This window comes from Charadrius vociferus, unplaced genomic scaffold, assembly GCF_000708025.1.
Source record: "Charadrius vociferus isolate BGI_N301 unplaced genomic scaffold, ASM70802v2 scaffold72, whole genome shotgun sequence".
Lineage (NCBI taxonomy): Eukaryota > Metazoa > Chordata > Aves > Charadriiformes > Charadriidae > Charadrius > Charadrius vociferus.
In genome coordinates, this window is record NW_009647830.1 from 336,724 (window position 1) to 355,430 (window position 18,707).

Here is an 18,707-nt window from a genome sequence, read left to right on the forward strand (position 1 = left end):
CTGACTCACGATAAATCGTCTTGTTGACCAAGGCCTATAGGTCATTTCCTGCAATGTTGCTTTCTGTCCGTTCTTCCCCAACCTGTAGTGGAGCAAGAGGTTATTTACTCCCAGCTGCAGGACTTCACGCTGGCTTCAGCTGAACTTCATGAGGCTCCAGTCAGCCCATTTCTCCAGCCTGTCCAAGTTCCTCGGAAAAAGAGCCTTGCCCCTCAAGTGTGTCAGGTCACCCTTCAATGTGGTATTGTTCACAGAATTGCAGAGTGCACCCATCCTTGCATTCAGGTCTTGAATATATTAATCCAACAATATGCAAAGTACCGTATGACTTGAGGAAGAGGAGGCTGCAGGGTGATCTTAGTGCCCCTTTCAGCTACCTAATGGGAAGGTATGGCAAAGATGGACCGGACTTCTCAGAGGTATGCTGTGGCATGATTTGCTTCTATTTTAATTTCCCCACGTTATTCAATACATTGTTTGAGTGTTTAAAGATGTCCAATGCATTTTTGTCATCTTTTTATACTAAACACTGGAAGAAATAGCAATGTAATGAGAAAACACATAGTTTTAAGGCTTCTTTCAGCTCATTTTTTTCCCCCCCTTTTTGCTGAAGTGCTTTGATCCCTCTTCTTGTCATGGACTGCTCAGGGGCAGTGACTTCAAAGGCACAGGTCAAATGCTGTCTGCACTGCAGTGATTTATGTATCTGCAGTGCTACATTTTTGAGTCCTCAGGTGTGTGTATGTGGTGTGAGGCAGGGGTAATGAACAGAAAACTCTTGTTTAGAAGCCAGTGTTTAAAACCAAAAAACAAACCCCAGAGTATTTTTTTTTTTAGACTACTAAGAACCATGACCCTCATTTTTTCTCTTGGTGTATGGCAGTATATTTTAATAGATGTTACAGTGCCCTTCAGTTATAAATGCTAGGAAGTTTCTTTAATGCCAAGTCATTTAAGTTATTTTCTAATTTAAAAACTTGATCCTGCAGGTTTATCTCGCTGTGTCTTCAAATGTAAATTAAGTCTTCAGATCTGATTTTGACCTGGAGACAGTATATTAATAGCAATATTAATAGTTCTCAAATGTCTAATTATTCAGAATGCATATTCTGTGATGGCGATACTGGTCAGTATAAAAATGTGATAATTTTCTTCAAGCTGGAAGCTATGTATTGCTTCTTCTCATACCTCCTTTCCTTTTTCTCTTTCGTCCAAAAGAGTATGTCTTAATTATTTTTTTTTATTCTTAAATTTGATTTTGCGACGTAAATGTAAACCTATGTAATATTACAAGTATATTTGTCTAGGTGGTTTTAATTCTGTGTTGATGAGAATAAAACTTTAAAAAAAAGACAACAAAAAACTTTAAGCACTACTCTTAAGTATCTTTCTGTGATACAGACAATCAAAGAGTAAATGATGTGTCAAAGATGAAGAATTCAAGTAGTGCATTGCAGCAAGCAACTGGACCTGTTGGACATAAAACACAGGATCAAGCCACACAGACTACTTGTGAAATCCCCAGACCTTCTAAATCAAGCAGGGATTCAGCTGACTTCAATAAAAATGAGGTATTAAGAATCCCTTTTGACTTTTTTTCCCCTTCTCAAAATTATGTTACATTCATTAATCATCATAATTGTTAGATTATCTAGGGGTGGGCTTGGGGGTTATTTCTGTTTAGAAATTGAGAATGGAAAATACAAATTATGGAAATGATGGTATGGTTTAGTACTTAGGCATGCAAAATAAATCTAATACTACTTGCTAAATAGGATAATAATATACTGCGGGCTAATTCTTCTCCTTTACGTCAGAGGGATTTTTATGAGGGAGCAAGTTCTTCCTTATCCCTATCTCCCTCATTCCTGTACAACACAACAGCCAAAGACACAGGATTAGACTTTGAAGCGAGACCCTTACTAATCTGTCAGTCGTATCGGGATTTTGAATTGATAATGACAGAACCCACACATGAATTGGGCTGATTTGTCCACTGGGTAAGAATCCACTCCTAGAGCTTAGAACCTGCTGTCATTTCCAGTCCGTTCCAGAATGGAACTGGTATAGCTAAAACATTGGGTATCTTGCCTTGCAAGCTAACTGCTTCAGCTCTCTCCATGTTCTGCGCTCATGGACTGGGAATCAGTTGCAGCTGACCAACAAACCAGCACTCAGCAATGAATGTGAGCGTATGGTATTTTCAAAGTTACTGTAATGGAAGAAATTGACAGTATGCAGGAATATGAATAACGCTCTTTTCTAACCCGATCATTTCAGCTTATTGAAGAAAATGAATGTCTCAAACAGGAACTAGCCAAAGCCAAAATGGCCCTTGCTGAGGTCCAAATGGAAAAAGATGCCCTGCTTCATCGGCTAAAGAAGATGAATGTCGATCATCAGTAGGACAGTGTTCTGTTTGTGCAAGGCATCATCAACAGAACTTCAGGTGATGGTTGCATCTAAAATACTGTTTGTGAATCAATGGAAGACATGGTTATTTATTTTTTTCACAAAGTTTTCTCATGACGAATAAAATGTTTGTGAACTAGTTAGTATTCTGAAATTATCATTAAACATGGTAACTTTTTTCAGCCCATTTTAAACTGAAATGACTTTGGAAAAATCAGTTTATACTGTACTTTATTAATTTACTGAAGAAAAAAATCATATCATCTACTTTTAATATTACTAAAGGAGATGTTATTTTTAAAATGTTTTCTGGAAAGTGGATGGCTCAGCAATGAAAGAATGTGCCTAGGTGCATAACTGAGTAAAATGTACCACACCTCATTAACAAACTGTACCTCTGTTTGTTAAGGTTATATTGGTTTATTATTACCAGAAGGTAACCTCCTGTATAGATACATTTGCACTATGATGATATGGGCTAGATCCTCTAGAATAGTATAGCTACTGAAAATAAAAATACCAGCCCTAAACTGACCCTAAATTCAATGTAATTTGCCCAGTGAGGATTTTAAGAATAATCCTCTGGTGCTATACAGTTCCATGTACCCTTTCCATATGCACTCCTAAAATACCACAGTAAATGCTGGAGAATTTAAGTAAGAGGGCATACTACTGGGCTTTCCTTCCGTGTGAAGGTCCACTGTATCTGTACAGATGATGTAATTTAGACATTCACACTTTTTTTTTTCCCCACTTCTCTCTGAGATGAGGATATAGCCCTGCAATATGATCCAGCCCTTTGTGAAAGGTGAGCTTTGAGCCATTTTGCATGCATGTCTGATTTCTGCACAACTCATCAGACATGCCCAAGGATTTGGTCTAATGTATTTAAATATGTAATGTCAATGCTTGTGACACAGGGGGGGGGTGGGGAGGGTGGGCTGGGAATCCTGCAGGGATTCATTAATTGTATATTGCTTTTTTTGATAAAAAAGCTGTAGAGAATCATTTAATTACCCAATGAAATTGTGAGATTACATGAAATGTAATTATACAGTTTAAATCATGGGTGATTTGTACAAATTGAACAATAATTTTCAGCTAAAAACTGGTACAGATGAATAAAAAAGCACAACACTGTAAAATAGAGATTATAAGAGTGTGCTTCGAAACAATTTAGGAAACAACATACAAAACCATACAGGCCTGTAAGAGATTGTTTTTGGTAGAAGTAAAAATGATTGAATAATTTAACTAGTGCCCTTGAATCTGACAACTGAAAATCTTTTAATTGCTACTACAATTGTTTCTGCTCCATGGGATGTTTGAGGGAAGTTTTCTTTGTAGATACGCAGACAAATCTCAAAAAGTATTTAGTATCTTGTGGTTTGACTTTGCATATTCAGGCTGTCAAACCAGTTTAATTAAAATGGTCTTCATTAAAACTTTTTGGAGGACACATAGTTTACACTGCTGAAATAGTTATTGAGAGTATGTAGATTTTAATCAAGAGCTCTGTGGAAGAACTGGTTCAGGCACTATTTTAAAGCCTGCCTTATGAAACCCTAGTTGAAACTCCCTTTAATGCCCATGGAAATTTTTATCTTATTATTCTGAATAAGATGAAAATATATACACACAACTGTTTCTAATAGAGAAACTAAATATTTATATTTCAAAAGGTATTTAAAACAACATGGTATTAAATACAAGTAGTCAAATTTCACACAAATATCGTGTCAGATTCAGGGGAAGAGTTCTTAACTGGTTTAATAGGACCAATGAGAATTAAAGTCAGTAACTCTTACTCAGTTTATCCCTGCCAAGATCTAGTTAGAATTATTCTGAAGAAAGGAATGTATAGAGTGCTTAGTAGCATGTTGCTGGAATAATACATTGAGAATTGTCCAATTTTTAAAATGAAATAAACAGTAATATCAAATGCCTGTCCTTATTACTGCACAAGCTAGTACCTGCTTCTTTTGACAAAAAACAAACCAAAACAAGAACCCAAACCAGCTCGTCTCAGTACAGATGTTGAAATTCAGGGGATCGCTTTCTTGAACTTCATTGTAACTGAATACATTTCTACTTCATGGCGCTTTTGCAGTAATGAGCGTCATCTGTGGACAGTTTAGAAGAGATGGGTGTGCTTGGTAGTGGACTTTACTGAGAGTACTGTGTCACTCCAGAGTTTTACTACTGAAAAAATGCAGAGGGGGAGATAGTTTATTAATGTTTCAAAGTTAAACTAAGCCTTAATAGGTCATACTAAAAATAGCAATTAAAGGCTTCAGATTAAATAAAAAGGCTGAATTTGTTCTCGGGGCTCTGCTAGTGTTCATAACCTCCTTAAATCCAATGAAATGTGTACCATCAGTAGAGCCTCTTAAATGAATCACCACTTTTATTCTGCAAAGAACTAACTGGAACAGAGATTGGAAACCTTCAATTGTATACAAAAAACCTGACTCCAGAAGTCTTGCAGGCAAACTGTTACCAAGTTTTCCACATTTTCTGTGGAAATTTAAACTGGTCTACAGATTACCTTAACGCTCATTCACCTTGTTTACCAATACTGCTTTAATGTCTTAATAAAGCTTTCAAGTTAGCTCACTATGAAGAGGCTGTGCCCTTTCCTGGGCTAGGTCATGGAATCCTTCTGGCATGCACTGTGCCATCTCTCACAGTAGCTACCATTGTTGGTAAGCACCAATTTTAAATCAAAATGATGTGGCCTTACAGAATTACTTACAAAAGGCCTGTTGGAGCAGCAGCTTTGTAGAGATCATGCCCATTTGCTGATGTCCCTGCTCTGGCTTCATGGCAGTAGCTATTTCAGTCCCTGGATTAAACCCACCATGGTTGTTGGTGCAGGGGACCATGGTACTGGCTGGGGGAGAACAGCAGCACTTTTTTTTTTTTTTTTTTCCTGCCTATGTCCTTTATTTCCTGGTCCCATTAGCCACATCTGTTTGTATACTCTCTCTACTAGGAATTGACTTGGAGTCTTAGACTGGGATCATCACTGATCTCTCAAGGATAGTTGTTAGCTACAGAACACTTCCGAAGTCTGACATAGTAAAAGTTACCTTTATTCGTAGTAAATTCATAATAAATGTAAGGGGAATGTGATGATAAAGGTGAAGACTTTATCAAGCATCTACAATTCCAAGTGTACAGAACGTGCAAATATATTGCAGAAGCAAGCTCCTTGCAGTGACCAGATTTCAGGTAAGTAACAATGGAGAAAATAGCTTCTGTATGAAAAATGTGCTAGTATAGATCTAGTTCTCAAAACATTCATCACAAAATGCTTGAACTAGATTTTCAGCTCATTGTTGCTATCTGCATATATTAGAGAGTACTTCAGATTCCGATTCAGCTGTTGATACAAATCAATGTCTCTTTATCTGTTGTAGGAACAGAAAATGACCTTGCTAATACGCTAAGTAGCAATGAAGTTGTGGGTACTTGCTGTGAAATCCACTAATTCATCCCTCCCAGTAGGGAAATTAGTTTTTTTGACAGCCCTTCAACACAACCTTATCTTTTTTTTTTTTCTTTTTTTTTTCCTTCCAACCCGTGTCACTTCACTTCGGCTGACTATCTTTTGATAGCCCCTTTTCCTCTGCCTCAGTGAAGATACCTGTCATTGTGAACCGCGTAGCAGGCTTGTAGTGCTGAAGCACATTCCTAACGTATTGAGGCAAACGCGTGGCTTGGAATGGTGCAGGCAATCTGCATTTCATTCAGTTCAGAGGTACGCAACATAGTGTACCTCCTCATCTTGTATTACTTATTAGCAACATGGAATCTGAAAGCGTGAGCAGCACAAAGGTCGTGTTAATTGGTACTAAGGGATAGAAAAATGTGTGGTGAAAGGCTAGCAACAGCGGTCTTGTGCTGGAGGAACAAAGCTCTGTTTCTTAATCTAATTAAGGAAATGCATAAATCTTAATAGAAAATACAAGCTGCATAGATACTGTTCTATGTATTTTTTAGCATTCTTATATAAAAACTTAAACTTTAAAACCTCACATTTCTAAAATTATTTTCTCTTTGAAATTTGTTTTAGTGAATTATTTAAATGCAATTTTCTCCTTATTGCATGTAGAGGGCCAAACTTGCTGTCACTCAGTGAAGTAATTATGGATTTATACAAGTTTCAAGCAGTTTAAACTGCTTTATGAATGTAAGCAAGGGTTAGATGTTGTATCTTTGAATTGGCTGGTTACTAATTAAAATCTGCTTATTGACTTGTGTATTTTTGATAAAAAAATCAGAATAATTTTAATAATGAAAGTATTTTTGGAACACTTTAAAATTAATATTTTTTCAAAGACTTTTGCAACTTTCAGCTTCTCAAATACTACAGAACATCTTGCAAGTATGTGTCACTCTACTTGCTCACTGAAACAAGTTGCAGGAAGTAAATCTTCAGATGACAACGAAACTCTTGATAGGCTTTGTTCGCTCCGGAAATAAGGGGAAACTTCTGCATCCCAAAGAGATGACTCTCTCACAGTGCCAGCTACTTAAATGGATAAATATTAAGTTTGTTAAAAGGTCATTTTGGTTTTATCGGTCATTGTCCCAGCCATTCCTAACCAGTTACATTAAAGTATCTGTATTTTGTTATTTTTTTGGTATCTCCTGCTGTTGTTTTTGTTGCAATCACTTATTTTAATATGAGCAGAAGTAGACTATGTGTATTTCCTAAAGCCTTCCCCATGTAATCTCAGTATTAAATCTTATGTTGCTTAAGAATTCCTGAGAATCATTTTGGAAGTAAAAATAAGATGCATCACAGTTAGGTAAGAAACCATTGAAAATGCTGATTACTTCATAAGGTGTACGAGATAAGGACTAATGCTGTATCTTCTGTGAGAGTAAGCTGGTAGTGTGAGGAGCATAATGTGTGAACTGGTTAATGCAGTTCTTCTAGGTTAGAGTATGTTTGAAACAACCATGATTTGATTTAAGTTAGATAATTGGAAAGTATTTTAAACACTTGACAGAGACGCATGAACAAATGAGCACTTCAGAAGTGGTAGTCTGAGCCATTAAGTGCTGAATAAAGAATAAGCCTCTAAACAACTTATCTGTGGAACAAATCTGGATGCCTTCACATTGTGTGCAAACCTCAATGCAGCATTACGATGGAAGATGCAACTGTCATAAATATGTTTATCGCAGTGCAATTATATTGTACTAGTTACTGTTGAAGTTTCTTGAGCGCCGGAAAATACTTCTGCGGTGCAGATTATCATATTGAAGTCTACGATGGTTAGTGTTTTACTAATTAGAAAAACAGTGCTTAACCACTTCTCAGAATTCCGAATTTCTCAGTCATTCTCCTTTTAAACACAACTAAAACATGGTGAGCAGGACTATCCCCACCTATCCACCACTAGATGGCAGTCCAAGAAGTCACTTGTGGCTTCATTTCTTCGTGGGTACCAGTATGTCTTGTTTCTTGACTTGTGAACAGTCTCATTAAACTAGAAAATGTCAGGATACAATTTAGACTTTTTATAAAGTTTTGACGATTCATTTCATACATGATTTTAAATCAGGCTTTTTTCAGTTTTAATATAGATAGCTTATCTTTGTTTCTACTGCCTTCTTTATGGCATATTGATTTTTTTACTCTTTAAATCAATCATATGAATTGCCTGAACATTGTTAAAAGACTTTTCTTCCTGCTTTTAGGTTTAAATGAATTCTAAAAACATATTTTTCTACGTATCATCCTTTTTATAGTAAAATGTTTATCATATTTGTAGTGCTTCATCATTATTTGTTAAAATAAAAAGTTTAGGAAATTTTTCCTATCATTGCATAGATGAACAACTCCACCTTGATATCATCAATTTACTTGTTCAATTTCTCTGCTAACTAGAAAAAAACTCTGATTTTATTCTACTCATTTTTAATAAAAGGAGCATATACAGAGGTTTCCTATGTTTCTTTGGCAATAACCAAATGTAATCCTTTAGAAATGCTTACCTTACCCACCTTCACCAGATGGTAATCTAACAAGATGATAGTTTATGTTAACGCTATAGTGTGTGGTAAGGGATCTGAAGACATCTCTTTTTTATATCCTGTTTGGTTATTCAAAAACTTAAAGGCAGGATGACTAAGCAGAGAGAAAAGCAATCTATATAAAATTTACTGTAGGAATGGGGTTGCTTTATTTTTGTTAAATAGAGAATATAACATAGAAAGCAGATGTCTTTTCGTTCCTCTGGAATCTTAATGTGGTTTGTTCCACTTATTTTTAAATTTTATTTCTAATAAGACACTGCAACTCAGGATAGGTACAACGGAGAGGTTTTTTTAGGGTGTCATCCTGCAATGCCACATACTAGAACATGTTGCAGAATTTGACAATATACTGGACAGCCAACACAATCACAGCCACTTACCTGAACTGAATTTGGTGTAGAAATGAGGCATCTCTGGTCAAACTTAGCCAGAAGCGTCCTAAAAAATCATTTGCACCTAAAACATAAAATTCAGTATTTCTGCAATATTCACAAAAAAAAAAAACGCAACCAACAAAAAAAACCCAAAACCCAACAAACCTATTTACAGAATTCTTGAGTACTTGAAAACATTTATACAACAGCTTGTTTAAAAATTATAAAAAATACATCATCTCCAGCATTTCATTTCTTATCTAGGAATAATGTAAGAAATACGGTAAGTTGCAAACAGTCATTGAAAAATTCTTTAAAGCAGTATCAGAGCTATTTGCTTTAACTGGACCCTAAATCCTTCCAGATCACTAACAGCTGGTGACATGTAACTCACAGAAAACTGCAAGTTAAGTTTCCAACTTATATTCATCTGAAGATATATCTGAGAGTGGTCATGACCTGAAGGGTGAGGTTCTTAAACCTTCCTTTGCAATTATCAGAAGAATTTCCAGCTTATGCAACAGGAAAGTATTTCTTCAAAGCCATAACGTTAAGAAGATTTAAAAAAACTCCTTGAAATGGGACTCGACAAAATATTTCAACAGGCAAAGGCAATGTAGAGTTAATCTCTTTTGCCTTTCCATTATGCAAAATATATCTCTTATTTAGCTAGTCCAATTCACCTGTCAGGAAAGAGGAAAAAGGGAGAGTATTTGAAATAAGTATAGGGAAAACAATACACTAGAACAAATTCTGGACACCTTATTAATGAAAACTTGCTCCTATCTGGCTGAATGCTGTCATCCTCAATGCCATTGTGGCTGCCTTTTAACTACAGCTGCTGAAGTCAAAAGCAAGATTTTTACCTAGCAGCAATTAGTGATTTATAGGCAGTAACAGATTATTTTTTTTCTTCACCATCTGGTGATAGAAACTTTTACATGGAGCAGCGCTGTACTGTATGTAATAGCTGGCTACTAACTGACAAACACTGCCATCAGAGTATCACTGCTATCATCTCCCAGTTTGCTGATGTCCCTTCATTTTAAGGACACTTGGAAACTTCTTAATCAGGAAAACCTACATCAAGTGAGATTTATGAATAACAGGAGACTTAGTTATATCAGATACTGGGAGATCTCACCTGTTCCTGAGCTGCAGTAGAAATAAGGCTGCCAGAAGAACCTGAGACCCTGAAGCACTGGGGGTGAAGTTATGGCTGAAGTTCACTGAAGCCACACGTACTTAAAAAAGGATGAGGCAGAGCTGTAACTCAAACATGTCCTAAGCATGAGGTACCTTTTCACGACAGCCACCTAACAGGATAGTCTTCCCTGTGAGAAATACAGAGTGATATTAAAGAAGAGAAGGAAGTAGGGAAGTATTAGGCTACTGCAGGGTAGTGCCTTCACTGGGATATCGCTCAGAGAAGCAATAGTTTAATGAAATGCTAACATCAAAATAAAATTAGACAGTTCCAGATTTTGCTGTTTCAATTTTGAAAATGGTTTATGGGATCTTCACCGTAAAAAGGGACAATGTGATACAACAGTAGTGTCACAGAAGCTCACTAATTTGCCATTAAAAACCATTTTTCAAGAAACTACAGTGCTTGGCAGGTTCAGAGGTGTGAAAAGAGAAACAAATGTAAGAAAAAATTCATCACAGCAGTCATCAGATTTATGTGACTTAAGAATTTTCCTACTTGAATTATTCATCCTACTTTAGTTATTCACTCTGCTTTAATACAGTTTCATACACTTTTCTTACACTGCATCTCTTTATTGGATCTTTTTAGCTCCAATTTGTGGTATACTTAATTATTTGATTAAAGATTACTTTGCATTAATTATTGCATATTTTTCTAGGATGATGCCAGCCTATTTGCATATCCATAGTAGAGTATGTCTCTGTACTCTCTATCTTCTTACTAGAATGTGGAAATAAAACAGCTATCACGAATAGCCGTACCGTTTTTCTTCCTGTGAAAAAGAATGCAAAGATTAATTCCTGAATGCATGTTGCTGAATCAGCTTTAGTTAGAGGAGTGTCATGGATATGCTGGAATTCCTGTAATCCTCTCTGCTACCTTTGCTACTGATGCTCTGGTGTAGGTTAATATGCTATTGTGTTCTTTAAACGTTTATCTTACATTTAATATTTTTTGTGTATATTTCTGCCTCTGAGCTCTTAGCTTTAATTTAGCTACTGAATTAAAATTAGTAGGGCTTTTCGCCTGGGGTTGATAGTCACCTTCAGCTCAGATAAATAATGAGTGTAAGTCAAATGAATAGGCTGGTTTAGCCGTAGACTTTACCAATTATTATTTTTAACCAAAATCTATTGTATTAACTGAAGGCTATAAGTGAGAGATTTGTCACATTAGCAAACAAATTACTCATGCTAATATTTTTCTTTGTAATCCAGTTACACAAGAGAGAAATGAGATTTAGAAATTCACTGCATAACCAGATCCTCTCATGCAAAAAGCAATAACTTTCTTCCCTAGGCAGTACAGGACCAGCTTTCAAATTTTAATAAACACTCTAGAATGTTATTTTGTGGGCCTTGGAGAAGTAATTAAGTATGAAGAACCTTTTTACTGTTGGGCTAACTGAATAAAATACGTCAGGGGCCCTATTCTTGTGCTGGGAGCAAAGTATGATCTTCACAAAATCACTCTTTGACAAATTTGGTATTAATTGTTCCTTTTGGCAGATAGCAGAAGCACCCTTAACATCAGAATCACTGTGGTTGTATATGTACTGTACAAAACCACAGTAAGTAGGACTCTGTATTTAAATTTACATATGAAGACTACATTAAACTACATTCTTACACAAGGCAGTATCCTGAGTCAAGAATGATGAGCAAGATGATAAGCAAAGCCTACATACCTATTGCTTGTGCTGTGTTACTATCTGTGTGCACACATAGGTAGCAGTCCCGTGCTAAAGATAATTTATCAGAATGAGAGCACATGCAACCAAGTGTAATACAAAGCAATGCTAAGCCTATTCTAAATTAAAATTTTTGAATGAAAAAATACATTAATATGTTTTAAGCCTGTCCCTTGACAATTTCATCATGTTTCTCTAGTTCTTGTTTAGGAAAAAAATAATGGATAATGGTTTTATATTTACCTTTTCCGTGCCACTTGTGATTTTATATGCTTCTATTTTATCTCCCTATGATTATCCTTTTTGTAAAGCTGAAGTGGCCTAGGCTATTTAAGCTATACAAAGGCCGTACTATACATCTGATTATACCTCTCTTTTACTGTATCTTGATTAGTTCTGATGTAATCTTTTTGAGAAAGGACAAACACAATGGTTTTATACATTGACTTAATGATGCTCATTTCCTTTCTCAGTAATTCCCAATGATTTCATGTGTCATTTTGATTACCATATAGCATTAAACTGACATTTTCGTAGAAATATCCCCAATAACTGGAGATTACAGAGAAGTAACAGCAGTTTTGGAATTGTAAAAGGGGAATCCAAAATCTCCTTCCTATGTTGCAACGGAGAAATTATTTCTTTCATCAATATTGAATCCCACCTCCTATTTTACTGTCTACTAGAACAATGCCATGATGTACTCTTTCATACTTGGTTGTAGTTCAAGCTATTCTGAAACCTGCTGTTTCTCCACTTCATATTCTCTTCAGAGACTCTTTATGTGTTTGCTGGAGAGTGCAGCTCCTAGGAGGCCTCTACACAGCTGTCCTGACAACCTCTCACCATTGTGAAAACTGGCCATTCTTCCATTTTACTTTCCCTCCTTTAACCAATTGTCCATTCACAAGAGAGTTGTCCCTCTTACCTGATAAGAGTTTGGTTTCTTTAAAAGTATTCAGTAAGGACCTTGTCAAAAGCTTTTTGGAAATCTAAATACAATCTATTGATTGAATTGCCATTTTCCATCTGCTCTTTGACTCCTTCAAAGAACTCTAATAGATATACAAGACATGACTTCCTTCTCCAAAAGCGGTACTGAATCTTCACTATTGTATGTAGCCAGACATCTACCAATTTGCCAGGCATGGAAATCAGACTCAGTAGTTCTCCAAATCCCCCTTACAAACCCTTAAAAGTTACTAGCATCACATTTACAATCTTCCACTCGTCTAGTACCAAGGCCAATTGAAACAATAGCTCACACCTCACCATTTTAATTTCATGTCTGAGGTTCCTTCAGACTCTTTGGGGAATTTAATCTGGTTCAGGCAAGTTGTTTTTATTTATTGATTTGATTCAAAAAAACTTTTCTTATGGGACTGTAACTTGAGGTAACCCCTTGGACTTGACCTGTGAAGAAAGACCCTGGTAGTTGAAATGACAACCATGTTTTCACCACAAATAGTTATGTTCACTCAAAATGAACTGGCCAGACCCAAGAACGCAAATTACAGCTAGTAAGAGAATCGGTGGAAGATTTTTCTTCGTTGTATATTTGACAGCGCTATACCCATTTGGTTTTTGAGAAAACAACAACACACTGCTGTGTCCATTTGGTTCCATGTCAATTCCCACTGCAACATTAGTTATAAATTTGTCGTGCATTTCTCCTTTCAAATGTCTTGCTATTATTCCTAGTTGTATAAACCTCTTACTCCCCAGCTCTCAGTCTGAGATTTATACCTTTTAAATAAATATAGACAGTTCTGAGCCTTCCCAGATCATTACCTAAATATATTCTCTTTCCTTCTGTGTGCATGATTCATTTCCAGTAACCACTCTCTCTTTTGGATCCAATGAGGTCTGAAGCTCTGTGTTGCAGAGCAGCACAGTTGGAATTTCAAATACATTCTGCCATACTGGTCATCATAAAGTGTATCCACAAGCATAAACATACCTGAAGGATGTATGCTGTGCAAAGGTTTGCTCAACCATTTCTATTAATCCTGAGGAGTGATTTACCACTATATATTCCTGTGCAATAGTTGCTATTAGTAGAGACACAAACAGAATGGAAACCATTGGCAGAATACCTCTAGCTATGCTGCTGCTGTATAGGCACCAGTTTCCCAGTGGTGGCATTCCTGTATGCTACTGTTCAAGAGCCAAGGATAACATTTGTGCACAATTTTAACAGCTGTCTGTACTTTCAGTCGCAGTCCCTCGTCACGAGCATGTTTCAGCTGAGATTTCTCTATGATCCTTCTTTCAGGCAGTCAAAATCTGATGTGTAGGCAATGTTGTACATATCTTAAAGGCAAGACAAGAAGGGGAAAATACTTCACAGTCCGAAAGAGGTTGCAACGTATCAAAAGTAGAAACAAGATTTTTTTTATCACAACAAGCTGCGCATTGAGCAGTACAGGCAAAGCTTTAATACCGTATTGAGTCTGTCAGCACACACTGGATTGGGGCATCTAATCAGCATGCTGCACTTACCTACTTGTATTCACATTTCATTCTGCATTTCTCTCTAATGCATGAAAAATAGTCTTAGGCATATTTTGATAGCAAAGTGATGTAAACCTACGACAGAGCAGAAGGATTGGATGAATAATTATGCTGCTAATCCCACCTGCTGTCACACAAGAAATACATGTAAAGAAATGTATAGATATACCAGTTAATCTTAGCATCTGCCATGAGAGCAAAATTGCAATTGCTCTGGAAATGGCACAGCAGACAGATTTGAGTTACTGTCAGTGCTATCCCATCACTGTTTTCTGGAGGCTCAGCTCTCCAGCGCAGGCACAACCTGCAGCCAGTATGCACTTGAGACTTTTTGAGCAGTGGGACATTACAGCCCTCTGGGGAATGCAGCATGCTGCCCATGGTATGTTTGGATGACTGTAGGTCAGTGTCTGGGTGACAGAATAACAGTTTAATTTCTTGCTCTTCTTCAGTGTGTTCAGAGGCCCATGAGAATGATGCAGTGGGGTCAGTCAGTGCAAATGCTGAGACAGCATCTTGCTGCTGTGCAACATCACTAAGGGCCCATTTCCTTGCAAGTTCTTTTCCATTACGAATTTACACCATGACAACATGCCTGAAAGCAAGCGTTTACAGAAAATGGGATCTAGTCAGAACTGTGCGGTCAGAGATAGGCTTGTTGTGGACAAATCATCAAAAACAGCTTTTTCCTTACATGTTACTTCAGCTTGTAGTTAATCTAATGAGTCAGGTATTCATGCGCTCTTTTGAAACCATAGCACTCTTGGTGTTTTTAGATTCCTCACGAGTTTGGTTTAGTACCTTCAGTTCCTATCATTTTCTTTTACAGTGGAGGAGGATGTAAGTCCTTTTGCATGCATATTTTAGTGCTGAGAGCTAAACTAAGCAGCATGTGAGTATTACGGTGTCCCAGTTATCTAAACTTGAGAACCTGTCCACTGTGTCCATCTACCTTCTAAGCCTATCACTGAGGAAGGCTTTCAGAAGAAGGCTGATGCACATCTTGTTTTCACCCCAATGGGGAACCAGGAGATGACGGGCATTGCTGCCTGGCCTCAAGAGCTCTGACGTGCTCCTGGGACCTCCACTTTGGACTTAGCCTCTGAGTGTGATGTTTAGGTATCTCCTAGATGAGCAGTGCATACGCAAAGGTAGTCACGGTTGTTTGAAGTTCACTGTGTCTTTCTTACACTATGTATATACTGTAAAGAGCAAAAGACAGCATCAAGCCTGAAAAACTCCTGCCAGCTAGATGCATGAGAAATAGCACTTCCTCTAGGGCACTTTGCGACCTTTGTCCCTGACTTACCATGGTCTACAAAAATGAGAATAATAATTAGGCCTATTTAATGCTAATTTATTTTCTACTGCCAAACTGATATGATGGTTTATTCCAGCATTTTGAGTTCTCTCTCACAATATCTATCGGAATTTGTAATAGGGATCTTAGACCTTCCTTATATCTTTACATGAGAGAATTGATAATAGACAGTCCTGAAATATGATGTTAATACGTTCGCTATTCTACACAACTATTTTTAATGTCACAGATTTGTGTTTTTTCAATACTTGCAACTCAGTTTTTCATATCCCTTCCATCCTCCTGCTTGAAAGCAGAGGGGAAAGTCACAGAATGTTAGAAAGCACCCATTTAATTAGCCCTTAAGTAAGGAAGGCTGCAGGAGGAGGAAATCAAGAAGTTGTCACCCTGAAATGAGAACAAAGCCAAGTGATAGCTGCATTGTAAAAACATTAAGTAAAGTCCTTGCTTATTACAGTCAATCCCAGTCCTTTCAAATGACAAACCAGTTAAAGAATTTCGAGGTAGGCTAACTGCTTTCTCTGGTATTTTAGAAAATGGAAGAAAACAGAAGGTAAAGCATATGTTGTGTTAAGAGAAATTTTGAGATTGAAAGTGTGATGCCACTTAGACACTGACAGCTGCAATGGTCATAACTCAAAATGTCTTCACAAATACTAAAACCATAGAATCAAAATTCTGCTGTGGTATGGAACAGCACTGCTCAAAAAGCATACAACGATTTGAAAGATTTCTTGGCTGTTTTACAAATTATTTTTCTTATCTGTAACTGCTGCAAATTATAAAGCTATGTTTGTACTTTCTATGTCTAGTTAACACATTTATCGTACATATAACATTTAACACTCCACAGTATTGTCCTAATGTTACCAGGAACAAAGAATGTAAGACACTTGAAAACACAAAGGAGTCCACCTGATCTAATAAGTTTGACCATTTACATTCAACTCGGTCTTGGTACATTTTTTTTCCTTACTACAGTCCACTATTGATTTCATCTCTGGAAACAGACCAACCCACGTTCTGAATTCTTCGCTTCAATAGCCCTTAGAATTTATCCATGTTTAACCCTTCCATTAAATAGTGCTGCTTAAATTCCTTTTTACTTTTTAAATGGATAGAATAACTGTTTTCTGCTCTATTTGCTAATGAAACTAAATCCTGTTTGGCCTTCACCGTTTTGTTGGGCACTAGGCTGATGGGTTTACTGCAGTATGTTTTGAGCCTCGGTACATTCATAAAAATCTTCCTGAATTTGCTGGCTACTGCATGCATCTGCTCCATTGATATTTCTAACCCGATTCTCCATACTGTTCAACAGCTTTCTGGATGATCTTTTCAATTAGAGCACAGTCTTGAGATTTTATTTTCCCAAGAAGAATTATGTAACGTTTATACTGAGTCATATTTGCCATCTGCTGGTCCAACCACATAAACAATCCAAATTCTTAAAAACCTGAGTTTTCCTTAGTATCTGCTTCTAATCTAATTTTTCACAAATGTGCCATGTTTACGCAGCTACCCCTGCCTTACGACTTAGCTCTTCACAAATACTGGCACCTCTTCAGAGGCTCCCAGCAAACTCGAAGAAATCTATTCATGCAGAGCAGGGAGAGGACACATGTGAGAAGGTATTTATCAAGCAATGCATGTGATTGCATACAAAACCAAATGCAAGGCAGAAACATAGGGAAATTATGGCTACTTTAACAGAGGACATCAAGAAGCTCCAAAATGCAGGGGTGTTCTTGGTATATGGCTAACTTCTTTGGAACTAGTTAATGCTCAAGTGGCTGGTAACAAGATACATAACTTTTTACTCCAGCTTTAAATCACTGTTTTCTGCTGTGACTAAGGACTTAAACTGTAAATCATAATTCATGGGATTATACATTTATTTATTTAAACTATAATGAAACACTTGTGATCACAGAACCGGACCTTAAAATTGCTATTTATATCAGACTCTTTCAATCAGAAAGGCCATAGTTATAGAGTCTCTCCACCTAATGATATTACGCCGGTTCTCAATTTCATGTCCTGTTGACAACATTGGAGAAGGCATCATTTCACATCCTGAAAATGCCAAACTACGTAAATTACATTTTCTACCTAAAAAATTGATACCGTTTCGTTGCTGTGGACAAGTATATTGGAACAACAGGTCTCCATGATGATAATTTTTTTCCTTTGTAAGAGAAAAATCTGACTCCAGAAAGAAATTTCTATTGATTTTTAAAAGATTAAAATTGTTTAATTAGCTCATAAAAATATGAAAACACCTGTAAAACTGTTACTGACAGGGACTAAACCCGATCATTTGTGAAATCAACGATGATCTTCCAATTGACTTGAATGTACCATAGGTCTGGAGCAATTAACACGCTCTCTGAAAACATAACATTAAAATCTTACCTGCCACAACGTTATTTTGCCATCACTGTGCTTTACATCTTGTGAGCACAGTTCATGGGAGAATGCCACTGATGTCAGTGGGGGAACGGTAAGAGGTCTTATTTGTCTGTTGAACCTATGGTTCCACCTACATAAATTACTAAACTAAAACAGGAACATGGGGCTGTTAATTTGGCTTTTCACATATGCACAGTATCAAATGGTGCATTTAACAAGGATGTGCCTATGAGTTGGCCATCACTATTTTCAGCATAGCTTGTAAGAACCTGAACGCCATAAAGAATGATTAATTTTTGTACCCGGAAAAAGTCATACTATTCAAAAGGACACACGTTTGAAACCTGTACAGAACCAGGACTACCAGAACAAGGGATAGCTGGATCCGACACCAAATATATTGCTGTACGGCTCAAGCTTTGACACATTAAAGCGGCACGATCCCGGCGTGTGACGGGTGCGAGCAGTCCCCCCCCTCCCGATCCGCCGAGCCACCAACTCAGTGTCGCTCCTGACCTCAGCGGGCCCCGGATTTTCCTTTTTGTCTACACCGGTTTTTTGTCAGCGAAACGGGCTCGGCTCTGCGCTGGCGCGTCCCGCCACGTCCCCAGAAGGGGTTCAATCCCTGTTCGGGGGATCCCCTCACACACACAGAGCCATAACGCCACTCTCCCCTCCACCCCACCCGCAGCTAATTCGCCTCAGGGCGGGTGTGCCTCA

General features: G+C 37.3%; 1 protein-coding gene across 1 annotated transcript in view; it reads left to right on the top strand.

The window, feature by feature from the left end:
• UHRF1BP1L (UHRF1 binding protein 1-like) overlaps positions 1-2,680 on the top strand; it is a 61,288-nt gene extending 58,608 nt beyond the window's left edge. The window contains exons 22-23 of the mRNA XM_009882634.1: positions 1,402-1,571; positions 2,281-2,680. Coding sequence (XP_009880936.1) covers positions 1,402-1,571; positions 2,281-2,406 — 296 coding nt within the window. The 3' untranslated portion in view covers positions 2,407-2,680. The remainder of the gene's footprint in view (positions 1-1,401; positions 1,572-2,280) is intronic.
• Positions 2,681-18,707: the final 16,027 nt, after the last annotated feature.